This window comes from Prunus dulcis, chromosome 6, assembly GCF_902201215.1.
Source record: "Prunus dulcis chromosome 6, ALMONDv2, whole genome shotgun sequence".
In the NCBI taxonomy this organism is placed as follows: Eukaryota; Viridiplantae; Streptophyta; class Magnoliopsida; order Rosales; family Rosaceae; genus Prunus; species Prunus dulcis.
The window spans coordinates 11,665,154-11,691,053 of NC_047655.1; the positions used below are offsets into that span (position 1 = coordinate 11,665,154).

Consider the following 25,900-nt stretch of genomic DNA (forward strand, 5'->3'; position numbering starts at 1 on the left):
ATGATATCCAGATCATCCATGGTTTTCTGTTTTGTTTTCCTTGTGGCGTTGTGCTTGGTGCACATAGCGGAAGCTGGTCTCTCTCTCTCTCTCTCTCTCTCTCTCTCTCTCTTACAGCAGGAATTTTCTATTTTTATTTTATTTGAAGTCAAATGCTTTAGTGATTAAATTAATTTTTCTGTGGCTACCAGATTGCAGACGCATTGGCCACGGTTGCTTTGGTGCTGAGGCAGCTGTTTTTCTGAGACAAAACAGAAAGGTCGATCCATAATATTACTTACATTTTCAATATATATATATATATCTCATTTATTCAGGGCATAGAGATTTGTTACTCATTGTGCTTCTTTTGCATGCATATATGCACAGGTGCTCGCCAAGGAGAAGGTGGAAGTTGTTGTTGCTAAGGGTGTGAAGCTGCATGAACAAGCAGCTGCAAGTGCTGGCAATTTTGCTGATAATGGAAAGCATAACTTGGTTGGGTGGGAGTTAAGGAAGGTTCCTTCTGGTCCTGATCCACTGCACCACAATGGAAATAGCCCCAAAAAGCCTAGAAATGATCCATAAAAAAATGTCAGCCGTTAGATGAAGCAAAGCTAATCCGTTCTAGAACTACCAATGGATGCCTTTTGTATTTGATGCTTGTTTGGTCCGAGGAGAAGAAAACCCTACAAGTTTTCCTCTTGGACTTTTTTCAACTACTTTATGTGTAAAATATGTTTGTCTTAATATATGGAACATATCTTTTGTTTGGTATCTTTTGTTCAGTTTCTGTCAAGATATTAAAACCAGGTTTCTGTGTTTGTACAAACTAAATCTAGTTACTGTAAAAGAATTCTGAGTTTTTTACCCAAAATAATAATCATTTCGTGAGATCATAGGTGCAAGGGATGTCACAGATTTTGGCCCTTTTGGGCTGACCCCAGAGTTAAAAATAAATAAAAAGCTAAACCCCTGCAGGCTGCAGACTGCAGACTGCAGTAACTGTCAATATGTCAAATTTGACCATTTGTGCACACAGCCCATTCCTGGCATGGCATAGCCTGGATTGCAATAGAATCAATGGATGGATGGTGACAATCTGATTGACATTAATTTATTGCGCATCACACACTTTAATTAATTAAATCTAAAACTAAATCCATATCTTGATGATGCGGGATCTGTCACACCAGTGATGACGTTATAATCATTCACTACTACATTTTACACTTTGCGCGACGAACCTAATTTCGTCGCGCAAAATATATTGTAGTCGCACAAATTTTAACGCGACAAAAACTTCGTCGCGCAGAATCCGTCGCGCAAAGATCGTGAAGAAAGACTTTGCGCGACCAAGTTTTTCATTGGTCGCGCAAAGTGACTTTGCGCGACGAAAAAATATTGGTCGCTCAAAGTAACTTTGCGCGACGAAAAAATATTGATCCCGCAAAACTTTGCGCGACGAAAAAATATTGGTCCCGCAAAACTTTGCGCGACGAAACACATTGGTCGCGCAAAGGTTTGAGCGACGAAAAATATTCGTCTCGCAAAATTGCGCGACGAAAAATATTCGTCTCGCAAAGTTCTGCGCGACAAAAAACATTGGTCGTGCAAAGTCTCAAAAAAATTTAAAAAATAAAAAATTCCCGCGTTCCATTTTTGGTACCCGCCCACATTTTTAGAGTTTTGCGCGACGAACAATAACGTCGCGCAAATATTTGCGCGACGAAATATTTTTTTTGTGTTTTAAATTTTTTTAATTAAAATAAACTAATTTTTTCTTTTTATTATTATTTCTTTAATATTAATTTATTCAAAATTTTTACTTTTTAAATATAATTTAATTGTATGATTTTTTTTAAATCACTTTAATTTAAATTGATATTAATTTAATTATAGTAATTTTTTCAAATTTTTACTTTTTAAATTTAATTTAATTGTAAGATTTTTCTTAATTACTTTAATTTAAATTGACATATTCAAAATAAAATTACATATGAAAAATAGTGATCAAATTATCCAATAAATATTTATATATATATAATATTCAAAATGTACACATGAATTAACAAAGTAAAATCCTAATACAAGCATATTGTGGTGGTAGTGGTGGATAATATGTTTTGATAGCTTCCTAATCCTCAACTTTAGCCATCAAAGTCTCAATGATTACCTACAAAAAAAAACAAATATGGTCAAATAACAACAACAACAAAAAAAAGAATGTATAATCTCCCCTAAAATTGTTATACCACAAATCCAACCCAAACTCCAATCTCTCCCCTTTACTCAACCCCAAACCCCACACAAACTCAAAACTAACTCCAAAAACACATATTAATGAAAAAAATTTAAAATTTGGAGAGAATATACCTTTTGGCAAGATTGAGAGTGAGTGAGAATGAGAGGGAGAAGTGAGAGAATTAGATAAGATAGTGATAGAGAGATGAGAGAGTGAGAGATAGTGAAAAGATAGATGAGAGAGTGAGTGAGAGTGAGTGAGAGTGAGAGATAGTGAAGAGAGAGATGAGAGATTAAGTGAGAGGAGTGAGTGTGAGAGAAAGGGTGGGATTTGGGGAGAGGGAAAGAGAGGGGAGAGGTAAGAGTAGAGAAAGAAATTGAGAAAATGGTGGAGGAGTTATTTCGGTTTTTAAAATCGTATCACTTTGCCCGACGAAAATACGGTTGGTCGCGCAAAGTTTTGCGCGACGAAACATATTGGTCTCGCAAAGTTTTGCGCGACGAATATAGAAATATTGGTCGCGCAAAGTCTAAAAAAAATTATTTTTTGAAAAAAAATTCCCGCATCCCATTTTTGGTACCCGCCAAAATTTTTAAATTTTTGTGCGACGAAAAATACATATTGGTCGAGCAAAGTCTAAAACAATTATATAAAAAAAATTCCCGCGTCCCATTTTTGGTACCCGCCCAAATTTTTGCGCGACGAAAAATATATATTGGTCGCGCAAAGTTTTGCGCGACGAAACATATTGGTCTCGCAAAGTTTTGCGCGACGAATATAGTAATATTGGTCGCGCAAAGTCTAAAAAATTATTTTTTAAAAAAAAAATTCCCGCATCACATTTTTGGTACCCGCCAAAATTTTTAAATTTTTGTGCGACGAAAAATACATATTGGTCGCGCAAAGTCTAAAACAATTATATAAAAAAATTCCCGCATCCCATTTTTGGTACCCGCCCAAAGTTTTGCGCGACGAAACATATTGGTCTCACAAAGTTTTGCGCGACGAATATAGGAATATTGGTCGCGCAAAGTCTAAAAAAAATTATTTTTTTTTAAAAAAATTCCCGCATCCCTTTTTTGGTACCCGCCAAAATCTTTAAATTTTTGCCCGAGGAAAAATACATATTGGTAGCGCAAAGTCTAAACCAATTATATAAAAAAATTCCCGTGTCCCATTTTTGGTACCCGCCCAAATTTTTGCGCGACAAAAAATATTGGTCGCGCAAAGTCTAAAGTTTTTTTTTTTAATTTTAAAAACCCGCGTCCCATTTTTGGTACTCGCCCAAATTTTTTGAGTTTTGCACGAAGAACTGTTGGTCGCGCAAACTTTTGAGAGACGAAAAATTGGTTCGTAGCACAATATTTATAAAAATAATTGTTATGAATAATAAAAAATAAAAACATTTTATTTTATGATTTAAAATATAATTAAGGTGAAAGCTACTTAATAAATGTATATACTATTCAATTTCTTAAGTGTTATATGTACAAAATAAATAAATTTAAAGCTACTTAATAAATAAATATATATATACACACACACTTCAACGATCTAACCATAAGACTTGTTTGTATATACTTCAAGATCGTATACCCCAAAAAAAATCACAAAAAACAAACATTCAGAGATCTAGTAACGGGACAAAACTTTTCGATAGTTATAAATGAAAAATCACGATTTAACGGTTATTTTAACTCCGATTTTGATGATTTTTTTTACAGCTACTCTCCTTGACCCTATATGAATACAATGACTGAATTTGATCTTCAATTTAAAACATTTGCACTAGTGGATACCACAAAATGTTATGTTATATTTAACGAAAGTATAAATAAACTCTTAATTGTTAGTGAATATATTGTTTTGATGGCATATGCATTCTACGAAACTAGTTTCAACGATCCAACCGTCAAACTTGTTTTTTTAATCCAACCGTCAAACTTGTTTTTTTATACTTCGAGATCATATACGCCAAAAATCGGAAAAAATAAACATTCATAGATCAAGTAACGGGACAAAACTTTTCGACGGTTATAAATGAAAAATCATGATTTAACGGTTATTTTAACTCCGATTTTGATGATTTTTTTTACAGCTACACTCCTTGACCCTATATGAATACAATGACTGAATTTGATCTTCAATTTAAAATATTTACACTAGTGGATACCACAAAATCTTATGTTATATTTAACTAAAATATAAATAAACTCTTAATTGTTAGTGAATATATTGTTTTGATGGCATACACATTCTACGAAAACTAGTTTCAACGATCCAACCGTCAAACTTGTTTGTTTATACTTCGAGATCATATACGCCAAAAATCTGAAAAAATAAACATTCATTGATCAAGTAACGGGACAAAACTTTTCGATGGTTATAAATGAAAAATCAAGATTTAATGGTTATTTTAACTCCGATTTTGATGATTTTTTACAGCTACTCCTTGACCCTATGTGAATACAATGACTGAATTTGATCTTCAATTTAAAATATTTACACTAGTGGATACCACAAAATCTTATGTTATATTTAACGAAAGTATAAATAAACTCTTAATTGTTAGTGCATATATTGTTTTGATGGCATATGCATTCAAAAAAACTAGTTTCAACGATCCAACCATCAAACTTGTTTGTTTATACTTCGAGATCATATAGCCAGAAATCGAAAAAAATAAACATTCAGAGATCAAGTAAGGGGATAAAACTTTTCGACGGTTATAATGAAAAATCAAGATTTAACGGTTATTTTAACTCCGCTTTTGATGATTTTTTACTGCTACACTCCTTGACCCGATATGAATACAATGAAATAATTCGATCGACAATTTAAAATATATATTTTCTAACAAAAACCCAATCCGAACAACAAGAATATATTTTTCTAATAAAAATCCGATCCGATCTAAAATAATAAATTTAAAGTTACTTAATAAATATATATACCGCTTAATTTCTTAAGTGTTATGCATACAAAATAAAAAACAAAAATAAATTGGTTTAGGTGACAAAATGTTTGGATTACGTCATGGAAAAATTTTTTAAAAATATTTTTTTTATTCTATTTATTTTTATAAGGACTTTGCGCGACGAAGTTTACTTTTTGTCGCGCAAAGTCACTTTGAGCGACGAATTATTTTTCGTCGCGCAAAATTGGTCGCGCAAGACTTTGAGCGACGATGTATTGTCGTCGAGCAAAAGTTTGTCGCGCGAAGTGACTTTGGGCGACGAATTATTTTTCGTCGCGCAAAATTTGGTCGCGCATGACTTTGAGCGACGAAGTTTCAAGTTTCGTCGCGCAAAGTGACTTTGCGCGACGAATAGTATTTCGTCGCGCAAAATTTGGTCGCGCAAGGGGTTTTTTTTACTAGTGATTGAACAATAGAAAAGCAAACAAATTGAGAATGAAATAATTTCTAATGTAAAATAATAATGAATAAGATGATATTTTCTCATTTCTGGTATTGCTATATCGTACACCTGTTCTTTTCATTTTTGGTCAGTATTATGTTTCTTTTGAACTTTATAGTTGATCGAAATAAGAAGAGAAAATATATATGTACTTAAAAAAGAAAAAAAAATAATAACGCTACGGGCACCAACTTATTTACCAACTTTTGAATACCAACACATGTGGCACATCACATGGCAACTTATGTCATCTGCCACCTCATTTATTTTAATTACATAATTTGTTATATAAATAAAATAATTTCACACCGAAAAAAGAAAAAAGAAAAAAGAAAAAAGAAAAAGAAAAAAAATTCTTTTATTTATATAATAAATTATGTAATTAAAATAAATGAAGTGGCAGATGACATAGGTTGCCATGTCATGTGCCACATGTGTTGGTATCCAAAAGTTGGTAAACAAGTTGGTGCCCGTAGCGTTACTCAAAAAAAAAATCAAAGAGAATCAATTTTGTCACAAGTTTGAATTTATTGTCTTCACCATTTTTATGTGTAGAATAAGTGTACTGTAAAGATCAGTAAAAATACTTTGTGGAAAGGTGGTAAGTAGTTGAAAAGAAAATGTCACATGCTCATCTGAAAATCTAATTCTTTCAAAAACAACTCGAAAAAAGACTATAAATATAAGTAGCTTAGTTTATTAATACAAAAACATCAACAACATGATGATTAAGACGTTGGAGTAGAATGGTAGGGATTCGAAACCCCTTTGGTTAATGACCATTAATTTAGACTATCGAGGAAAGACCCCCAAATTTTGTTTGTTTGTTTGGAGGGCCAAAGCCGTTATTGAAACTTATATTGAGCAACTATAGGTTCAATGCCTAATCCCTAATCTTCCTCAACTTTGGCCAAAAAATAAAAAATAAAAAATTCTTCCTTGACAGCTCACATTTACTTTGCTCAACAACTGAAGGTTTGTTCTTCGAATTAGCGGGTAACGATTGTGCCAGTGCTTTTTCGTGGCTGAAGAAAAATTTTAAAAATTCATTAAGCCCAAACTCTAGCAAGGTTAACACCACCTAGATTTTTTAAAGAAATTAGAATTTTAAAATAATAAATAATAAAGGGGAAAAAGGCTACAACTCCTCACCCTCCCCCATCAACTTTGACCCAACTCTCCCGTAGCACCCCCGACCACAGATAATTGGGTTAAGTTGAAGCCATGGCTGCTGCTGCTGATGATGAGCTTGGCCAGCTCTTTCGTTAAATAGCCAGGCATGGCCATGCCTCCTCCTCGCGGCCTCATACCATTCTACGCCAATCTACTCGAAGCCTGCTCTTTGTCTAAGAATCTCCAAACCGTCAAACAGCTCCACGCTAAAACCATAAGACTCTGCATTTCCCGCCACGACTTCATTCGAACCAAGCTCGTTTTCTCCTATGCCTCATGTGCCCAACTGAACCAGGCCAACCTCCTTTTCTCCTTCTGCAATCGCCAATCGACCTTCCTCTTCAACACCCTCATTCGAGCCCATTCGTCCCAAGGTTTGTTCTCTCAATCTCTGTGCATTTTTATCCGCATGCTTGCTGCCACTAAAGCCTTTGACCGCCATACCTTGCCTGTGGTTCTCAAATCTTGTGCTGGGTTATTGGCATTGAGGCTTGGGAAGCAAGTACATGGAGCCATTTTGGTGAATGGGTTTGCCTTAGATTTGGCGAACTTGAATGCGTTGATCAGCATGTATGCCAAGTGTGGTGAATTGGTTGGTGCGCGTAAAGTGTTTGACGGAATGCTCATAAGAAATGAGATTTCTTGGTCAGCAATTTTGGCTGGGTATGGAATGCATGGAGTGTTTGGTGAGGTATTTGAATTGTTTGATAGGATGGTGGAAGCAGGAGAAAGGCCGGATGCAGTGACATTCACTACAATTTTGACAGCGTGTAGTCATGGCGGGTTCACAGAGAAGGGGAGGGAGTATTTTGGAATGATGGAGCAGAGGTTTGGGGTGAAGCCCAGGTTGGAGCATTATACATGTATGGTGGATATGTTAGGCAGGGTGGGACGGGTGGAGGAGGCAGAAGAGTTGGTTTTGGGGATGACAGTGGAACCAGATGCGGCATTATGGGGCGCGTTGTTGGGCGCTTGTAGGATTCATGGGAAGGTAGAGGTAGCTGAGAGAGTGGAACAGATGCTCTATGGAAGGCTACTTGGTGTAGTATCTCTGAGGCATTTACAGTGAAGTGCTTGCAAAAGGCCGGCAGTGAGTTCAGCTGCCCATGATGCTAAGTTCGCTTTCTCAAATCTGTCAGAACTGAAATTTGCCGGTAAAAAAGCCTGCGTATTCTTCAGGGGGAAAGTTAGTTTCTAGTTACTTGGAGTTCTTAGCCTAGGAATATGCAGGGAACATATGGAACAGATTGATGGATATGCTCTCTCTACCATTGTTAGGGCCTATTACCTTACGCAAAAGCATAGGTTGATGACAATGGACAGAAATGATGGACTGTAAACCGCACAAGGACATAAGAATTTTTCCGTTCTACCGTTCTCAGACCGAAAGAGAAAAGCCATCAAACGTCTGACGTTCCCTGTGATTTGCTAATTGTTCACCAAGAAGATTTGGGGATAACATGCTACGATAGCTCATCAAGAAGAGTAAGAAAATTAGAAGTTGACGACTTGGTATACAGCAGCAATTTTAAAAAGCGATTGTTATAGGTAAAGAAAACGTCTTTACACAACTTAAATTGATCTACAAAGACAGATCTCCACTTTTTGTTTCTTTGTTAGACTTTATTTTTTGTACGGTGCAATTTTTTGTTCTGGTTTAAATTTGTCAGCTTGCATTTATAATATCATAACATGGATAAAAGTTTTGAAGCATATGAGTGATGGTTGCAAGTTTATAAAAGCTAGGAAAATTTCATGGTATGCTAATTTTGGAGCATATGAGTGATGGTTTTATTTCACAGCCCAAATATGAATGATATAGGCAAATGTATATATTTTGGAGCTTCACAAGTAGTCATATATCTCAATCAAACTCGTATGATTCCCTCACAAAGTCACCTGGAACATACCCACATAATTTGGGCTCAAAAGAGAGACTCTAGGGTCGAATATATATGCTCTGCGTCGACATGAGATTTATCACCAGCCACGAATTCATGAATGTTACAGTCAATCTCAACTGAACTAAATCCCACCGTCTTTTAGTACTATTTGTTGCATATATATTGGCCAAGACCACAGTTGGAATCAACACCAGGATCCAACTCATAGAGGTACTTCGTTAATCTTTCAGCTAAACTGATATTCCCATTGGTTCTACATGCAGCTAGCAAAAAACACACAACTTCATTTGGCTTCGTTGGCATGTTTTCGATTACTTTCAAGGCACTTCCAACACCCCTGCATGGCTATACATATCAACTATGCACTCCTAATGCTCCACTCTCAGGGTTATTCTGTGAATTCTCTTCATGTTATCATCAACACCTGCGTTCAATATCACAGAAGAAAATTCATTCAAATGCTTACATAAAAGGATAAAATTGGATAGAAATTTTACAAAGCTATTAGGCTGACTACATCAATTAATAAAAACTATTCAATTTGCATATAGGTATATTATCTATTTAATTTTTTATGTGCTAGGCTGGCCCATGAATATATAACTAATGAGCAAGGATCAAAAACAGCATGCTTGAGGGCTTCTACAGGTTGTTTAAATGGTGATGTTGATTATGACTACATGGTAAATACCTGACTTCTGATTCTGAACAAGTAAATTTCCCACTTAATAATTCCTGGAAAATTTGTCGGAACACAATCGAAGTTTAGGTAGGAAGGTTAAAATTGTTGAACTGTCGAGCTCTGCCCTCATGTTGCAACAATCAAGAAGTCATATTATGAGCAAATTATGTGCTTGTGTGTGCATAGATAATATAGTGAGATGTTTTAACATGAGAATGCAATGAATTCGTCACAAAGTAACATGTATATAAAGTGAAAACACATCCATAGGTCATGAAATAACAAAAATATATATATATATATATATATATATTTGAATCAACTATCGTCTATCAACATTGACGTGCCAGACAATTCTTACAGCTCAAGTAACAGCTCCTGGTGATACTGATGAAGCATTTGTGTGTATGAGATTTGCACATATGCACGATCGAAAGGAAAATGCTTAATATCATATCCTATATGGTAGTACCTGCTGGATATCCTATATGGCAGAAAATACATCTACTGAGAAAATAAGCAATTTATTTGACGATAATGCCACAATAGCCAATAGTTTCTCTTGACTTACCAATTATAGCTTTCCTCATCGACCATCAGCAGAAGTAAGGGACTCCGCAAATCCATTAGGCCTTGCAGGAATACTGCCCTTGCTGTCCTGAAGGCTAAGTATAGCTGATCCCTCTGCTTTCTGCTTCCTTCCAAGAACCTGAAATGCAAGTCAATCCATTTTGTAAGAGGCAAGTAAGTTAGGCAAGAAAATGAAGGGCAAGTAGTTACAAAAATGAATTGTACCTTCAGATAACCTAAGCATCAGTCAAACTCGTATGATTCCCTCACAATGTTTTCTGGAACATATCCACATAATTTGAGTTCAAAAGAGAGAAGCTCAAGGGTTGAATATATATGCTCCGCGTCAACATGGGATTTATCACCTGCCACAAATTCATGAATGTCACAGTCGATCTCAACTGAACTAAACCCCGGCGTCTTTTGTATTCCGAGGGCTTTCATGGTATTCCTAACTCTACTTGCACCATCCCACCTACCATCCGCTGCATATATATTGGCCAAAAGCACATAGTTGGAATCCACACCTGGATCCAACTCATAGAGGTACTTCATTAATCTTTCAGCTAAATTGATATTCCCATTGGTTCGACATGCAGCTAGCAAAGAACCCACCACAACTTCATTTGGCTTCATTGGCATCTTTTCGATTACTTTCAGGGCATCTTCCAACATCCCTGCACGGCTATACAGATCAACTATACACCCATAATGCTCAATTCTTGGGGTTATTCTATGAATTCTCTTCATGTTATCAAAGTAATGGAGCCCCTCGTTGACTAAACCGGCATGGCTGCACGCAGTCAGAGCTCCAGTGAAGCTGACCCCATCTGGCTTGAACCCTTCCTTCTGCATGAGGTTGAAGAACTCGAGAGCTTCCTCTGCATGCCCATTAACTGCAAAGCCCACAATCATCGAGTTCCATGATACCAATGTCCTTTTGGGCATGCTCTCGAAGACTTGACGAGCAAAACCAATACAACCACATCGAGAATACATATCAATCAACGAGTTACTTATCCTAATATTGTCTCTAAAATCTTGCTTCATAATAAACCGATTTATCCACAAGCCTAATCCAAGCGTTCCCAAATCAGCACAAGCAGCAATTACAGCAATTAAGGTTACATAGTCTGGTTCCACACCCGAGAGCTGCATCTCCCGAAACCACTCCAACGCTTGCTCGAACTGACCTTTCTTGACAAAGCCACCAATCAGAACAGTCCAAGAAACCGCATCTCTCTGTGGCATTTGTTCAAACAGCTTGACCGCATCGTCAACCTTGCCATTTTTCATACACCCATCAATCATCGTATTCCAAGACATTGAATTCTTCACATACAGCCCATCAAAAACCAGCCTAGAAAAATCCACCCCACCACACTTTGCGTACATATCAATCACCGCCGTGCCCACCATCACATTATTTGTATCCAAGCCGAGTTTCCGGGCATAAGCGTGCAGCGAAGCCCCAAACAACACACCCTTCGATGGAAAATGGGCACAGCCGGAGAAAAGCGTAACGAATGTGATGTGGTTTGGCTCGATGCCGGCTCGTCTCATTCGGATGAAATGCGCAACAGCTTCAGCCAATTGACCATTTCGGCAGCGGTGGGATATGGAGGAGGTCCATGAAACAGTGGGGTCTATAGGCTTTTGGGTCTTTTTTTCCAGATAGAAAGAGTGTTTGTTGGGATGGGTTGGATTGGGTGAGGTGGTGTGGGATGGGTTTGGAAGTGGGAGAATAAGTGGTGGCTGTTTGGGAAGCTGAAGGAGTTGGACTGGGGTTGCTGTGTACGCGGGAAGACTCATTGTTTAAAATACCGTTACTGGAAATAGGAAGCGCTTGCCGTTATAAAAGGACCCGTCTGTTCAAACCCCATTTTTCAATAAGTTGACTAGAACTTTTAATGAATTTTATATTTCTAATGTAATCGTTAAATAATTTCTATAAATTATTCTATCAAGTCCTATACAGACTCCAAATATTTTCTCTCAGACTAGGGCTAGCCCTAAGAGCACGTTCACCCATAATGCCATGGTAAAGGATAAGTTAATGGTTGATTCAAGAATTTTTATTCCGGGAGTTAACGTGTAAAAAGTTTTAAAAAAAATTCTATACAAAACAGACCCATCGAAATGAAACAATAATACTCTTATTCATAGTAATAAATAAAAAGTAAATAAAACCATAAAAAATACTCATGTTCATTATCATAGATAACTGCATCAATCTCAACCAAAAAAAAAAAAAACACACATTGCAATACCCCAGAAATATCTCGAAGAATGTGATAATAAACCAAAAAATTAACGTAATCCTCTTCGCCTTCAAAGGAGTCTCGTCCTATTCGACATAAGAACTAGTATATATTAGTGCAATCCCACTCATTTTAGGGCATTTACGTTATTTTTGAGGTCCGTCGTCATTTTGATTTTGGGCTTTATCTCCATTTCTTTTGGGATCTAGCTCTCAAACTTTGGACCCTTATGAGTACTATCTTTGTAATAACCCAAAACAAAATATCCTAAAATTAGTATTAATTTATTCTAGAAGAAAGACGATTTTGCCCTCGCATTACTTAATGGGAAAAAAGTTGACTTTTTGACCGAGAAGGAATTTGGCAATTCCACTTACGCCTACGTAGAGCACAACGAAACGAGTCCGTAGACACGGAGTGGACTCGAATCGGAGCTGTAACGAAGAAAATACGGGCAAAACGGTAATTTGGACAAAGTCAGATTTTTATCCCTTTTCCTCTCTCTCTCTCCTAAGTTCTCTCTCCTTTCTCTTTCCTCCCGTCACGCGACCTGCGCCTCCCCTCCTCCCTTCCAGCCATTCCAGCCACCACCACAGGACGTCCCGATCGTCGGCGTTGGACCATCGGAACCGCCTCGGCCCCGCCGCCCTTTCCCGACCCGTCTCCGCCTTTGGGCCGCCCGGAGCTGGCCGGAAAATCGAGATTTCCGATCGATTTTCACCCGAATTTCAGACCCTTCGTTTTCCTTCGTTTCTCAACCAAATCGTTCGAGTAAGGTATGGATTCTCACCTATTTTTCATGCTCTAGCTGATGGTTGGATAGGTTTTGATCAATTTTAGCCGTAGATCATTCGATTTTCGAATTGAAAATTGGCTGAATTTCGGCCTAAGTGATCGGCCGTTTTCGGCCACTTTTTGGGGTATGTCTAAGAACAAAAGTGACTCCAAATGGGGTGTTTTACCTAGAGTAGGAGTTTGGAGTCTTGGTTTTGAGTTTTTCCGGCGAGCCGTTATCGCTTTGGACACACAAACTGCCGGTGCGTGTGGCGGCTCGTGGGTGCATGTAGAGCAGTGACTCTATGTATTTTTACGATCCTCATGCTATCACGAGCGCATAGGATTTTGCGGATCTCGATTTGGAGTCCGTTTGAGCCCCGAACGGATTTTCCATATTGTGCGATCCCCGGGTGCAGTACTGTCGAGCCGTTGGATCGCACTCAATTTCAGATATGTCGTTCTACATGATTTCAGGATCGTGTGGGATTCAATGGATTGCCAATCGGAGTCCCGGATACTTCGAAATCGCGAACCCTAGGCTAGGGTTTGGAATTTAAGCGATAACGCGATTTTGGCTAATCCGACCGTCCATTTCGGACCAAACTCGCAGGACATGGGTCTTTCTCTGTGAGGAACCTCTAGAGAATTTCAGATCGGCCATCGGAGATCGTGGACCCCACAGGGTTCCGGATCGACCGGTCTGGCAGTTTATCGCTTAATAAAGCTTCAGGTCTTTTAAGACCGTTTTAAATGTCTGAAATACTAAAGTGGGCATAAGATTGACTTTAAAATGAGTGCACGCATTTCTAGGAGCCGGGGGTCAGGGTGTTTAATTTAATGTTCTTATTGAGCAGTTTTATTAATTTAATCTTCGTGGTTAATCAGGCACCAGAGGCCAGACTGAACCACAGGAGAAACCTTCAAGGGGTCTAGCTAGTTCGGACCATAAGTGAGTGGACTTTTCGTTTTTAAATGATTTTATAAATGAATTTCATTATTTGATCTTGAATAAGTTTTATGAACTGTTTCTTTCGAGCATGTTTTGTATTGTTAAATACTTTGATTTACATGCTGCTTAGTTACTGATACCAAGAGATATAAAAGACAGAGTTTGAGAATTTTACCAAAGGAAATAGCAGTTTAATTTCAGATTTACTGAAATGCAGTTAGTTATCAGACTTTTTCAAAAATAGTTTATTTTAAGACCACCATGTACCAAGTTATGGTGATTACCCTCAGATATACCGACGTCTACGGAAGTCCAGTTTATTTACAGTTCTGTCAGTGCACTTGACATTGCCTCACATGTTTCGGGGACGCTCGGACCGTGAGTGCCAGGATTTGCAGCTCGGCTGACTTGGTGTCCCGAGACCTGCCAGGATTTGCGGCTCGGCTCACTTTGTGTCCCCGAGACCTGCCAGGATTGCGGATCAGGCTGACTACGGTCCCCTGAATCCTACCAGAGCGGCTCGAGTTGACTTTGTGTCACCGAGACCTGCCAGCGAATCAGGCTGACTATAGTCCCCTGAATCCTGCCAGTTTGCAGCTCGGATAGACTGTGTGACGCCGAGACCTGCCAGGGGAATTGACGGATTTACAGGGGTACACCTAGGTGGCAGTTTTAAAAGAGTTTCAGTACTTTTATGAAATTATTGCTTTCAGTCATTTTATGCAAGTTTCTCGATATTCGTGCATATTTTATATCTGCATAGATACGTATACATATACATGTTTATTTGAATGCCTTGTATTTGATTACAGTCAAACTTTAGCTTTACCTACCTATTTATTTTTACAATGGGGGTTACTATGATTGTAACTTGTTTCAAGAACATTATTTTTGTCCACTCACACTTTCAAATCGTTTTGCGCCCCCAGGCAGTAGAAGTGCACAGGAATCCACCACGGGCCTTCTTCCAGCTCCCACGCCACCCACCAAACGTAGGATTTTGTTGTAAAGTACTTAAACTCTTGTAAATTATTTAGTAATTGCTCTGATATCTGGTTGGAATGGAGAACCAGAATTGGTGACTGTTGAATTTACTTATTTTGGCAGTTGGTGTGGTTGTTATTAGCTTGTTTAACAGGTGAAAATTTTTGGGTTTGGACAAATTACAGGGGAGACTTTGCCGAATTTTCGACAGGAGTCTAAGGAGGTTTTAAAAAAGTAGTTTGTAATAGGAAGGGTAAAAAAGTCATTTGTGCCCGACATTCGCCAGGTGTCAGACACGCACAGGATTCGGCTCAAATTCCGAAGTGGAATTGGGATCGGATCCTGTCTGTAATAACCCAAAACAAAATATCTAAAAAGAAAGAAAATATCTAAAAAAGTAAGGAAAATATCTTTTAGCAAAAAGACAATTTTACCCTCGCATTATTTAATAAGGAAAAAATTGACTTTTTGATCGGAAAAGAATTTGGTAATTTCAATTACGCCGTTACGTAGAGCACGGCGAAACGAGTCCGTAGACACGGAGTAGACCCGAATCGGAGTTGTAACGAAGGAGTTATGGTCAAAAGAGTTTCAGTGGCAGAACCGTAAATATTTCGAAGTTCAGTTTTATAAACCCAGCTTTCTTCTCTCTTGAACCATCTCGACCAGCCAACTTCAGACAGTGATTTCTCCCAACTCAGGCCACCGTTTCAGGAAATACCGGTCCCAAACAAACCACCTCACTTCCCTCTATCAGCCCTGCCCCTCCTCAGCCTCCATCCGCTACTGTAGTAGCCGGCAACTGCCACGAAACAGGCCAGGTCCGACAGTTTTTCCGAAAATTTTTGAGAGCTCGTTCTCCTTCGTTTCTCAACCAAATCGATCGAGTAAGGTACGGTTTCTCAGTATTTTTCGTGCTCTAGCGGATGGGTATATGGGCTTCGATCGATTTTAGCTCTAAAGGGTTCGATTTTGACTTGAAGTTTGGCCGAAACTTCGGCCCTTCGAAACTACTGTTTCTGGTCACTTTTTGGCGGTTGTCCAAGAACAAAAGTGACTCCAAATGGGGTGTTTTACCTAGGGTAGGAGTTTGGAGTCTTGGTTCCTTGATTTTTCGACGGACCGTAATCGCTTTGGACACCCGATCTGCCCGCGCGTGTGGCGGCGCGTGGGCCAGAGTGGCGGCATGGCTCTGGCCAGTTTTGAGGTCCTCGTGTCGTCACGAGCTCGTGGGATTTCGCGGATCTCGATTCGGAGTCCGTTTGAGCCCCGAACGGATTTTCCATATCGCGCGATCCGTGGGTGCAGTGTTGTGTAATCGTCGGATCGCGCTGAATTTTGGATATGTCGGTCTACACGATGTCAGGATCGTGTATGATTCGACGGATTGCGAATCGGAGTCCCGGATACTCCGGAATCGCGAACCCTGGGGCTAGGGTTTGGATTTTAAGCGATAACGCAATTTTGGCTAATCCGACCGTCCGTTTCGGACCAAACTCGTAGAACATGGTTCCTCCTCTGTAAGGAACCTTCAGGGGAGCCCAGATTGGCCATCGGAGATCATGGACCCACGGGGTCCCGGGTCGGCCGATCTGGCAGTTATCGCTTAGTAAGGCTTCGGGTCTCTTAAGACCGTTCTAACTATCTAAACGCTAGTGTGGGCTCAGGAGTAACTTGGTTTTGAGTGCACGTATTTCTAGGAGCCAGGGGCAGGGTGTTTAATTTAATTCTTTTATTCAGCAGTTTATTGATTTATTATTCATGGATAATCAGGCATCAGAGGTCCAGTCGACCTGCAGGAGGAACCTTTGAAGGGTCAAATTAGCTCGGACCATCTGTGAGTGGACTTTCTTCCATAAATGTTTTATATAAATAAGTTATATAAATGAGTTATACAAATGAATTTATACAAAGGATTTTTTTATCTTGATTTTATATAAACAAGTTTTTATAAATAAGTTTATATAAGCGAATTTCATTATTTGATCTTGAATAAGTATTTTGCAAGTCTTTGAGCATGTTTTATACTGTTAAATATTTTGAATATATATATGATGAAGGTTATATTTAGTAGCATACCTTGAGTTTTTATGTAACAGAATAGCAACAGCATTGAGAATACAGTTAATTATTCAGATTTCAGAAAGTTATCAGATTTTCTAATTAAACCACCGTGTACCCATTTATCTTTGGTGATTACCCATAGTCGGACCGATGTCTACGGACATCCAGTCTGATTTCAGTTACGTCAGTGCACTTGACTTTGCCTCACGAATTTCGGGGACGCTCGGACAGTGAGTGCCAGGATTTGCGGCTGGGCAGACTTGGTGTCCCGAGACCTGCCAGGATTGCGGCTCGGCTGACTCTGTGTCCCCGAGACCTGCCAGGATTTGCGGATCAGGCTGACTACGGTCCCCTGCATCCTGCCTGAGCGACTCGAGCTGACTTGGTGTCATCGAGGACCTGCCGGCAGATCAGGCTGATCATAGTCCCCTGATTTCGCTAGTTTGCGGCTCGAGTAGACTGCGTGGCGCCCGAGGCCTGCCAGGGGAATTGACGGATATGACAGGGGTACAAATAGGTGGTATTTTTCAAGGATTTTAAGCTCTTTTATTCAGTTATGGTTTTCAGCTATTTCAAACCAGTTTCTTTGATATTTACGCATTTTATATCTTCATATAATTGTTCAGTTTTACGAAGCTACATACATACGATTATATATATATTCGGATGAATACCTTATATTAAACACATGTGAACTTTAGCCTTACTTATCAAGTTATTTTTACTATGGGGGTTATTATGATTTTTAACTGTTTTCATAAATCTTATGTTTGGTCCACTCACATTTTCAACCTGTTTTCGCCCCCAGGCCATAGAAATATGCGGGATCCACCACCGGGCCATTCAAAGCTTCCGCATCACCACGTAAGGTAAAGTTTTGTAGTAGAAAATCCCTGAAACCTTGAAATTTAGAAAATGCTTTGATATCTCGTTGAAACTGAAAAACTGGAGTTGGGATTTTGTTATTTGAATTATTCTGGCAGTTGGTGTGGATTATTTGAATGTTTAACAGGTGAAAAGTTTTGGGAATGGTCAAAATATAGGGGAGACTCTGCCGAATTTTCGGCAGAAGTCTAAGGGAATTTTAAAGAAGAATTGAAGCAAGAAGGGTAAAAAGGTCCTTTGTGCCCGACATTCGCCAGGTGTCGGACACGCACGGGACTTGGCTCGAATTCCAAAGTGAAAATTGGGTCGGGTCCTGTCACTGTCAATCTTAAGGGGAGCTTATTCAAGCAAATATTTTTTCAGTACGTAAAAGTTAGATTATTCTTGTAAAACTCTTTGTGAATTGAACATCTAAGGTTTTTTTTACCTAGATTGACCTTAGTCCCTTTATGCATTCATATCATATATTTCTTACACACCAACTAAGAAAACTTGATTTTATAGGATTTTAGTATGAAGTATATATTGACTTAATGAGCCATAATTTTTAGCCTAAATCGTATTTTGCACTAAAAACGATTTTTCATATTTTGATTTGGTGGGAATTTAATTTTCTAGTATTTTTATTTGAATCCGAATAAGGGGTACTTCTTTATTTATATTGTAAACTTTAAGTAAATGTCTCTATCATTTTACTTTCATTTATTTTATATTACTCCATTTACTTAAATATTGAAAGTGGAAATAAGGTAATCTGCATGTTGTACTAGTGTGCTGCGCCCTCTTAAGCATTCTATCAAGCAATTTGTGGGCAATTTGCAGGTGTCAACATCTTCGCCTCCAATAGTGGATCCAAGCTTGCAGGAGTCAATTGACCTCTCTTGCCCCTATGTGAATCTGCCCCTAAGGATAAGGGGCAGATACTATTCACATGAATAGTGCATGCCCTAGCATTTTTATATTTTTTTTGCTTTTCCACCCATTGCAATAGAAACCCAATGGCAATTACTATTCACATGGGATTAAATTTATTTTTATGTATGAGATTAATAATTTAAAAAAATTACTAGATATGTATAAAATAAAAAAATTATGAATTTTGTGGTAATTTTTCAGAATTTTTTTTAAAAAAATTTCTTTATTGACGTCAGTGCCCTCAAATAATAGATTGGGTTGTTCTTACCTTTGGGCCTGCCCAGTCTTCGTAGAGCCCACCATCTGCCCAGGCAGGATTTGTGCAATAGAGTGAGTTTCTTCAATATGGGGGCCTTTTGCCCAAGCTGGATTCTGCGGTGGAAGTGCTCTAAGGGTATGCAATTAGTGTGATTTTGCGACATAAAAATTTAAAGTGCTTTTTGATCACCTTCAGGAAAAAGTGTTTTTCTAAAAAGCATTTTGAATTTTAATAAATTTTTTTGATAGTTTTCTAATAGAAGCACTTCTAGAAAAAAAAAAAAAAAACCCTTGTGAGTGCTTTTTACGGAAACAGTCGCATACCAAAATTGCTGTAATGTTAATTCGTGGTGGTTGTGATTACAGGGCCGGGGGGGGGGGGGCCACCAGCGGGGTCTGTGGGGTTATTTTCGTATTGAAAGTTTGGGCTGATTAAGGAATTAAAGCAAACAAGAAACTGCAGCAATAAATACCAAGCAAAAATATTAATCATGAGACTGGAAAGCGGACCTTCCCAGCTGCTGCCCATTTCTGTGCATGCCACCCAACTCAGGGTTTGAAATTCAAGGCGTTTCCTATATATAGACCAGGCAGCTATTCAATTTCTGTGGTCAGTGGTTTGGTATCTCACTATTAGATGACATATTTGATTTCGACCATTGTTGATGACCGAAACATCTACACCTTCACACGTGATGTTATTAATGAATATATATACTTCTTTATACGACATTTTAAAGTATAAATTTATCGTCTACTTATATTATAATAAAACAATATATTTCTTGATGACATTATAAAGTATAAATTTACCGCCTAGGGTAGGGATAACACTAAACGTGTTATAGTACTGTAACAATTTTTCCTTAATTTCTACCATAATACCTTTTTAATATATCATTTTTATAAATAAATATATAAAACTTAAATTATTAAAGTGTGAAAGCATGATTCATCTATTGTCTAACAAGTGCATTGTTTCTTCTTTTGATATTTCAAAACCGTTGTAAACAAAAAAATTACTCAAAACTGATCAGCATTTGAACGAGTTGAGTGCTTTGTATGAGTTGCCTTTGTTCAAAAGAGTTTTTATCAGCAACACCTGTGTTCAATAGCAGAGAAGATAATTCATTCAATCGCTTAAACAAAAGGATGAAATTGAAATTTTACAAAGCTATTAGGGTGACTACATCAATTAATAAAAAAAAACTGTTCGATTTGCATATAGGTATATTATACAGTTTAATTTTTAATGTACTAGGTTGGCTCATGAACGTACAACTGATGAACAAGGACAAAAAAAAAAACAGCACGTTTGGGGGCTTCTAGGAAGGTTAAAATTGCTGAACTGTCTAGCTCTGCCCTCATTTTGCAACAAGCAAGAAGTAAGAACAATATAAGCGCTTGTGTGTGCATAGATAATATAGTGAGATTCTTTAAAATGAGAATGCAAGGAATTCTTTACAAAGTAACATGTATATAAGGTGAAAACACATCCATAGGTCATGATATAACAAACAAATTTTTTGAATCAACTATGCTCTATCTACATTGATGTGCCAGACAATTCTTACAGCTCAGGTAACAAATCCTGAAAATACAGATGAAGCGTCTGTGAGTAGTAGATTGGCTTGTATGCACGAACGAAAGGGAAATCCTTAATATCATATCCTATATGGTAGAAAATAGATCTATTGAGAAAAATAAGCCATTTATTTGAGGATAATGTAACAATAGCCAATAGTTTCTCTCGACTTACCAATTATAGCTTTCCTCATCGACCATCAGCAGAAGTAAAGGACTCTGCAAATCCATTAGGCCTTGCAGGAATACTGCTTTTGCTGTCCTCAAGGCTAGTATAGCTGATCCCTCTGCTTTCTGCTTCCTGCCAAACCTTTAACATTTGAGGCAGAGGTTGGTTGTAATCAATCCCAGAGAGACAATCTGATTCGTCTTCAACTGGTTTCCACTTTTCAACAAGTAGGGACAACACGTTCACTGCATGGCCCATATCAGGCCGATGGCTTGGTTCCCTCGCTGTGCAATGGCCAGCCAGTTCAGTTATTATGGAGATGCTCTCAAAAGTTTCTTCATTAACTTCAAGCACTGGATCAATTGCAGCCATAAGTTTCTCTTTGCTTGACTTGATCCGCCAAAACCACTCAGCCAAGTATCGGCTTTCCTCTGGCCGGTTCTCATCAAGTGCCATTAATCCAGTCAAAAGTTCCATTAGCACCACCCCAAAGCTGAACACATCTACCTTTGTTGTGATTTTCCCCATTACTGAAACCAATTATCATGACTTGGTAAGATATTTGGGCAGATCAGATGTACAGGTAGATAACAAGTTGAATACTTTATAAAATTGAAACATAAGTAGAGTATCCCATAAATTCCCACCAGTTGTGTTCAAGGAAACTACTGGTAGTTTTAACTAAAGTAAGATACAGTAGTCTCATACCAAGTGAACTCTATAGTTATTAATTATAAGTTATATAACATATTCCTGTAATGATAAGAACTATTTATCTGCCCTTTTTTCAACTACATAATAGAAACATCTATTAATATTGCCTATTGATCTTTGACCGAACACACCTTTATAGAACTAAGAGATATAGTATGGCGTTTGACTTGTAGATTATTCATCACCGTGGGGCTTAATCAGAGGCAGTTTATCTCTCATTGAGGTTAAAAAGTAAAGGAATTTATTGGTATTTACAGCAGCGATAGACATGTTTCACATGTACAGGACAATCCACAAGACGTAAGCTTGATGGTATTAGGGCACCAAGCATTTTCATTATTGCAAAATAAGAAGAATAGATATTGCATTTTAAAGCCTTTCTAATTGCAAACAATTTTTCATTATCGCATTTTCATTATCACAAAATAAGAAGAATAGATAAGGGGTTTTCAGATGCAGATTTATTTACTATGGCCGACAATCTTTCTCTTTCAGATGCAAATTCTAAATTACCCCATGGTAACTGAGTTAAAGACAGACCAAGTGTTCTGAGCCAGTTATCAATCTCGTTTTTACTGTAGTGGGAAACAAATTCATTTTTTCCTCATGCATTTACTTAAGTCCAATATTGAAATATTGTAATTCATTTTTGTAGATTTTTTCCACTTTGTGACTACTGTTTCTAGAAGTGCGTGCTCTCCAAAATATGAGACCTAATTCAACCAACTAATTTATAATCATAACTGCTAAGTATTCGCAAATCATAAGAACTTAAAGAACTGTGACAGAAGTATATACCTTATTTTTCTGTTTAAGATAAGAAAGGGTACCTAAGAGTACGAAACATGAAAATTCTAGCTAGACATGACGTACTGATATTAAGTGAATTTGTAAACCAGATAAGATTTCAATATAATAGTTACATTAGTGTTTTGAGTCTATTCTTTTGCATGCTTTAGCAGATGAACTTATTTCTGAATTTATTGCAAGAACAAAATCTGAGAGGGGAATGAAAAGAAAATTTTACCTGCATATTCAGGTGCAAGGTATCCAAATGTCCCTGCAAGCTTAGTGGCAATAGACTTCTCCCCATCAGGAGCAAGTTTCACCAACCCAAAATCCGAAACTTTTGCATGAAAGTTATCATCCAGAAGAATATTAGAAGATTTGAGATCTCGGTGTATGAAGGTCTGGCGGGCTAAATTATGTAGGTACTCCATTGCTCTTGCAACATCCAATACAATTGTGAGTCTCCTTGTCCAAGACAAAGGTTTCAGGTTGAGGCTCTTCCAATGGAAAAGATGCCGGCTAAGAGCACCTTGAGACAAATACTCGTAGACAAGAAGCCTTTCATTGCCTTCGATGGAGTACCCCAAAAGAGAAACTAAGTGCCGATGACGGACCTTGGATAGAACAGCAATTTCTGCCTCAAATTCATCCAATGCTTTGCTACTGATTACCCCACCCTCCATTCTCTTAACAGCTAATTGTGTCCCATCTTCTAGTTCACCCTTGTAAACAGTTCCAAATCCGCCACGGCCTAGCTCATTTTCGGGTGCAAAATTTTTGGTCACCTTTCGAAGAACTTGAACAGAAATGACAAGGTTCCCAGCCTCAATCATATGAGAGTTTTCTGTTCCACCACTGTTGTGACTGACCGTAGTCCTAGTTTTAGTTGACAAGCTTCCAGTGGTGTTACTTGCAACTGCAATCTTATACAAATTTTCTGGATCAGATGGATCTCTTGGGTGAATCACAACGGAAGCAGGGGCCTCCAAGATGTTTTTCCTTTTCTTACAGCAGTATATAGACAGACAAATCAACAAAAAAGCCGCAACACCAACAACTGCAATTCCAGCAACGATAATAACTGGTTTGGGTCTTTTGGACCTTTGGGGTTGAACATCCACTTGGATAGCACCAGATGGATTCGGGTCTGGATGAGTAATTGGCGAAGGTGGACTCTGTGATAATGGGGATTTTGGTGGTTTTCCACTACCTGATGATGGACTATCTGATGGAGGTTGCAAACTGTTGCGTGGAGGTGGGCTTCTAGTAGATAAAGGAGGTTGTGCAGTCTGATTAGCAACTAAAAGAGGATTTCCCTCGGCGATGACCTTCAGGCTATCAGGAAATTTTGGCAATGGAGGCTCAATATTGTTTCCACTTATATCCAATAATCTCAACGATTTCAACTCAGTAAAGTTAGTAGGAACTTTACCAATTATGTTGTTTCCTGGAAGTCTTACATTGACCAGAGAATCCAACTTTGCAAGTGCAGGACTCAGGGTACCATTTAACTTGTGCCTAGGCAAATTGATGACAGAAACCTTGGACTCTGGATTGCAACTCAATCCCAACCATCCCCCCTCACAGGGGTTATTACCAGACCACCCAGATGCAAGACTTGATGGATAATTCAAATCACCAAGAAAATCCAGAAGTGCAGTAACTTCTGGGGCACATTGAATCCCAGGATCAGGTTGACAAAATGAATTAGAATTATAAGTAACATTACTAGACTTAAACTTCGGTATTGGACCCATGAGCTGGTTATTTCCCAGGTCCAATTTGTCAAGCTCCATATCAGCCAATGTCTGCGGAATCAGACCAACAAGATGGTTACCATTGAGGTTGAGTTCCTTAAGAGAAGAAAGATCCCCAATGTTCTCTGGGATTGTTCCTGTGAATTGGTTTCCATGCAACCAAACCTGTGTCAATGATGACATTGATGCAATTACATCAATTGGACCAGTCATGCCACCATCTTGATTATTCAACCACAAAATCTGCACCAAAGACTGTCCGAAATTCAGGGGTATCTCACCAGTTAATTTATTAAAGGAAAGTTGTAGCACCGTGAGAGACGGCAATCCGCCTAAGAATTCAGGCAATGGTCCAACCAAATTACATTCAATCAAGGAAATATTTTGTAATTGAACTGATTTTGCTAACTCATTAGGAAGAGACCATCCAGTAGAGGCATTCAATGGAATGTGATCCAGAGCCAAAACCCTGAGACTGCTAAGTCCATTGAAGAAATCAGAAGGGATTGTATCAAACAGGTTCTGATCCAAATAAGCATATTCCAGTTCAGATAAGCCACTAAAAGTGGGCAATTTCCCATTGAAGTTGTTCCTTTGCAGGCCAAGGTTGTAGAGCTTAGAGAGCTGGTTGAAGTTCTGAGGCAGAGGTCCTTTGAGCCCCATATTCTGAACTTGAATCTGTGTGACTCTGTCCCCACTACAGAACACATGAGGCCATGAAGGAGGGCCACAAGGGTCAAGCCCATTTTCTGGCCAATTGAGAAGCTCTGAATTCTCCAACCCTTTTCTGAAATCATTCAGAATTTTCAGGTCACCAGGGAAAGTGGCACCATAAGCCACCATGAACAGACACAAAACCAGAAAATTGCATAGCCTCCATCTCCACCCTCCCTCCATAGCCACTCCCTATAACCAATCGACTACAGCAACAGCAACAAACCCCAATGCACTCCACAAACCACAAGAATTTCAACACCAATCCCCAAAACAGACTATAATAACCAAAACCAAGATTCAGAAATGCAGAGAAAAAGTGAATGGCGAAGAAAACTGAACCTGAAATGCACGTGAGTCACTCCATTTTGTAAGAGTCAGGAAGTTGGGCAAGAAAATGGAAGGCTTTGGGGAAAATGGCAACGACCCAGACGAGAATTCAAAGCTGAGAAAATGAAGAGAGATAATCTCATACTTTTTTGGATGGATTTACCTAATGCTGAACCACGAGGTCCATGACTCTCTCTCTCTCTCTCTTTCTCTCTCTTTTGCTCGCTTCCTTTAACCCCTTTCTCTGTTCCAGAGTGTTTGTTGTCTGTAATTTCTCTACAGTTGCAACCAGTGAACTGACTCTTTTGCCCGAGATGAGGTTGGCTAAGGTAAGAATGACAAGTATCATCCACCTGTCAGCAGGGAGTGAAAGAAGAAAGAAAGAAAGAAAGATTTGCTCTTTAATTCCCACAATTGTATATCGCCGTGGGACGGAGGCATGATATTAATAAGTTATTAATAAAATAATATTTAAATAATTATAATGGGAACAGAAAAGCCAAACAAGTGATTTGTCGAGTCCCATACCGAATTACTGATGGCGGCTTCAGGGAGCTCCGTTAATTACGGATTTGGAGATTTCTACACATTCCCCGTTCTTCCTCGGAAGAAATAGAATAATATCTAGGACTAGGAATCCTGGTGTCTCATATTGCCATCATTGTTTCTTACAATTTTCCACTGGAATAATATAATTTTTAGGTGGCATTTGATTGGCGGGAAAATGAACTTAGGAATGACAAATCATTTACTTTCGCAATTACAGTAAGTTCATGTT

At 38.4% G+C, this 25,900-nt stretch overlaps 4 protein-coding genes across 7 annotated transcripts; 2 read left to right on the forward strand and 2 right to left on the reverse strand.

Annotated features, from left to right (window-relative positions):
* On the forward strand, window positions 1-567 carry LOC117630281 (protein CLAVATA 3). The gene is made up of 3 exons (XM_034363026.1): window positions 1-76; window positions 192-259; window positions 370-567. Exons 1-3 carry the CDS (start codon window positions 1-3, stop codon window positions 565-567), a joined length of 342 nt encoding a protein of 113 aa, XP_034218917.1.
* Window positions 568-6,802: 6,235 nt separating this feature from the next.
* Window positions 6,803-8,482, forward strand: LOC117629549 (pentatricopeptide repeat-containing protein At3g46790, chloroplastic-like). Its single transcript, XM_034362069.1, has one exon. The coding sequence runs from the start codon at window positions 6,923-6,925 to the stop codon at window positions 7,883-7,885; it is 963 nt and encodes a 320-aa protein (XP_034217960.1). The 5' UTR covers window positions 6,803-6,922; the 3' UTR covers window positions 7,886-8,482.
* A 137-nt stretch (window positions 8,483-8,619) lies between these two features.
* On the reverse strand, window positions 8,620-11,784 carry LOC117629550 (pentatricopeptide repeat-containing protein At1g05750, chloroplastic-like). Its single transcript, XM_034362070.1, has 3 exons — window positions 10,198-11,784; window positions 9,974-10,111; window positions 8,620-9,144 (listed from the first exon to the last, which is right to left on the reverse strand). The coding sequence occupies exon 1, from the start codon at window positions 11,782-11,784 to the stop codon at window positions 10,216-10,218; it is 1,569 nt and encodes a 522-aa protein (XP_034217961.1). The 3' UTR covers window positions 8,620-9,144; window positions 9,974-10,111; window positions 10,198-10,215.
* An 8,240-nt stretch (window positions 11,785-20,024) lies between these two features.
* Window positions 20,025-25,476, reverse strand: LOC117631393 (receptor-like kinase TMK3). 4 transcript variants are annotated; one of them, XM_034364521.1, is made up of 3 exons: window positions 22,560-25,476; window positions 20,825-21,348; window positions 20,025-20,167 (listed from the first exon to the last, which is right to left on the reverse strand). In XM_034364521.1, exons 1-2 carry the CDS (start codon window positions 24,973-24,975, stop codon window positions 20,840-20,842), a joined length of 2,925 nt encoding a protein of 974 aa, XP_034220412.1. In that variant the 5' UTR covers window positions 24,976-25,476; the 3' UTR covers window positions 20,025-20,167; window positions 20,825-20,839. The 4 variants fall into 4 exon arrangements, with proteins under 4 accessions (XP_034220412.1, XP_034220410.1, XP_034220411.1 ...); XM_034364519.1 differs by lacking the exon at window positions 20,025-20,167 and adding an exon at window positions 20,466-20,656; XM_034364520.1 differs by lacking the exon at window positions 20,025-20,167 and adding an exon at window positions 20,466-20,736.
* Between the last annotated feature and the right edge of the window lie 424 nt (window positions 25,477-25,900).

What these genes read in the sequence shown, in the direction of transcription:
- LOC117629549 (XM_034362069.1), top strand. Translation starts at nt 6,923, where the DNA reads ATGGCCATGCCTCCTCCTCGCGGCCTCATACCATTCTACGCCAATCTA.
- LOC117630281 (XM_034363026.1), top strand. Translation starts at nt 1, where the DNA reads ATGATATCCAGATCATCCATGGTTTTCTGTTTTGTTTTCCTTGTGGCG. An exon ending in GGTGCACATAGCGGAAGCTG is followed by an intron (nt 77 to 191) that starts GTCTCTCTCTCT and finishes TGTGGCTACCAG; the next exon opens with ATTGCAGACGCATTGGCCAC. An exon ending in TTCTGAGACAAAACAGAAAG is followed by an intron (nt 260 to 369) that starts GTCGATCCATAA and finishes ATATATGCACAG; the next exon opens with GTGCTCGCCAAGGAGAAGGT.
- LOC117631393 (XM_034364521.1), bottom strand. Translation starts at nt 24,975, where the DNA reads ATGGAGGGAGGGTGGAGATGGAGGCTATGCAATTTTCTGGTTTTGTGT. An exon ending in CCTTGCACCTGAATATGCAG is followed by an intron (nt 21,349 to 22,559) that starts GTAAAATTTTCT and finishes AATTGGTTTCAG; the next exon opens with TAATGGGGAAAATCACAACA.
- LOC117629550 (XM_034362070.1), bottom strand. Translation starts at nt 11,784, where the DNA reads ATGAGTCTTCCCGCGTACACAGCAACCCCAGTCCAACTCCTTCAGCTT.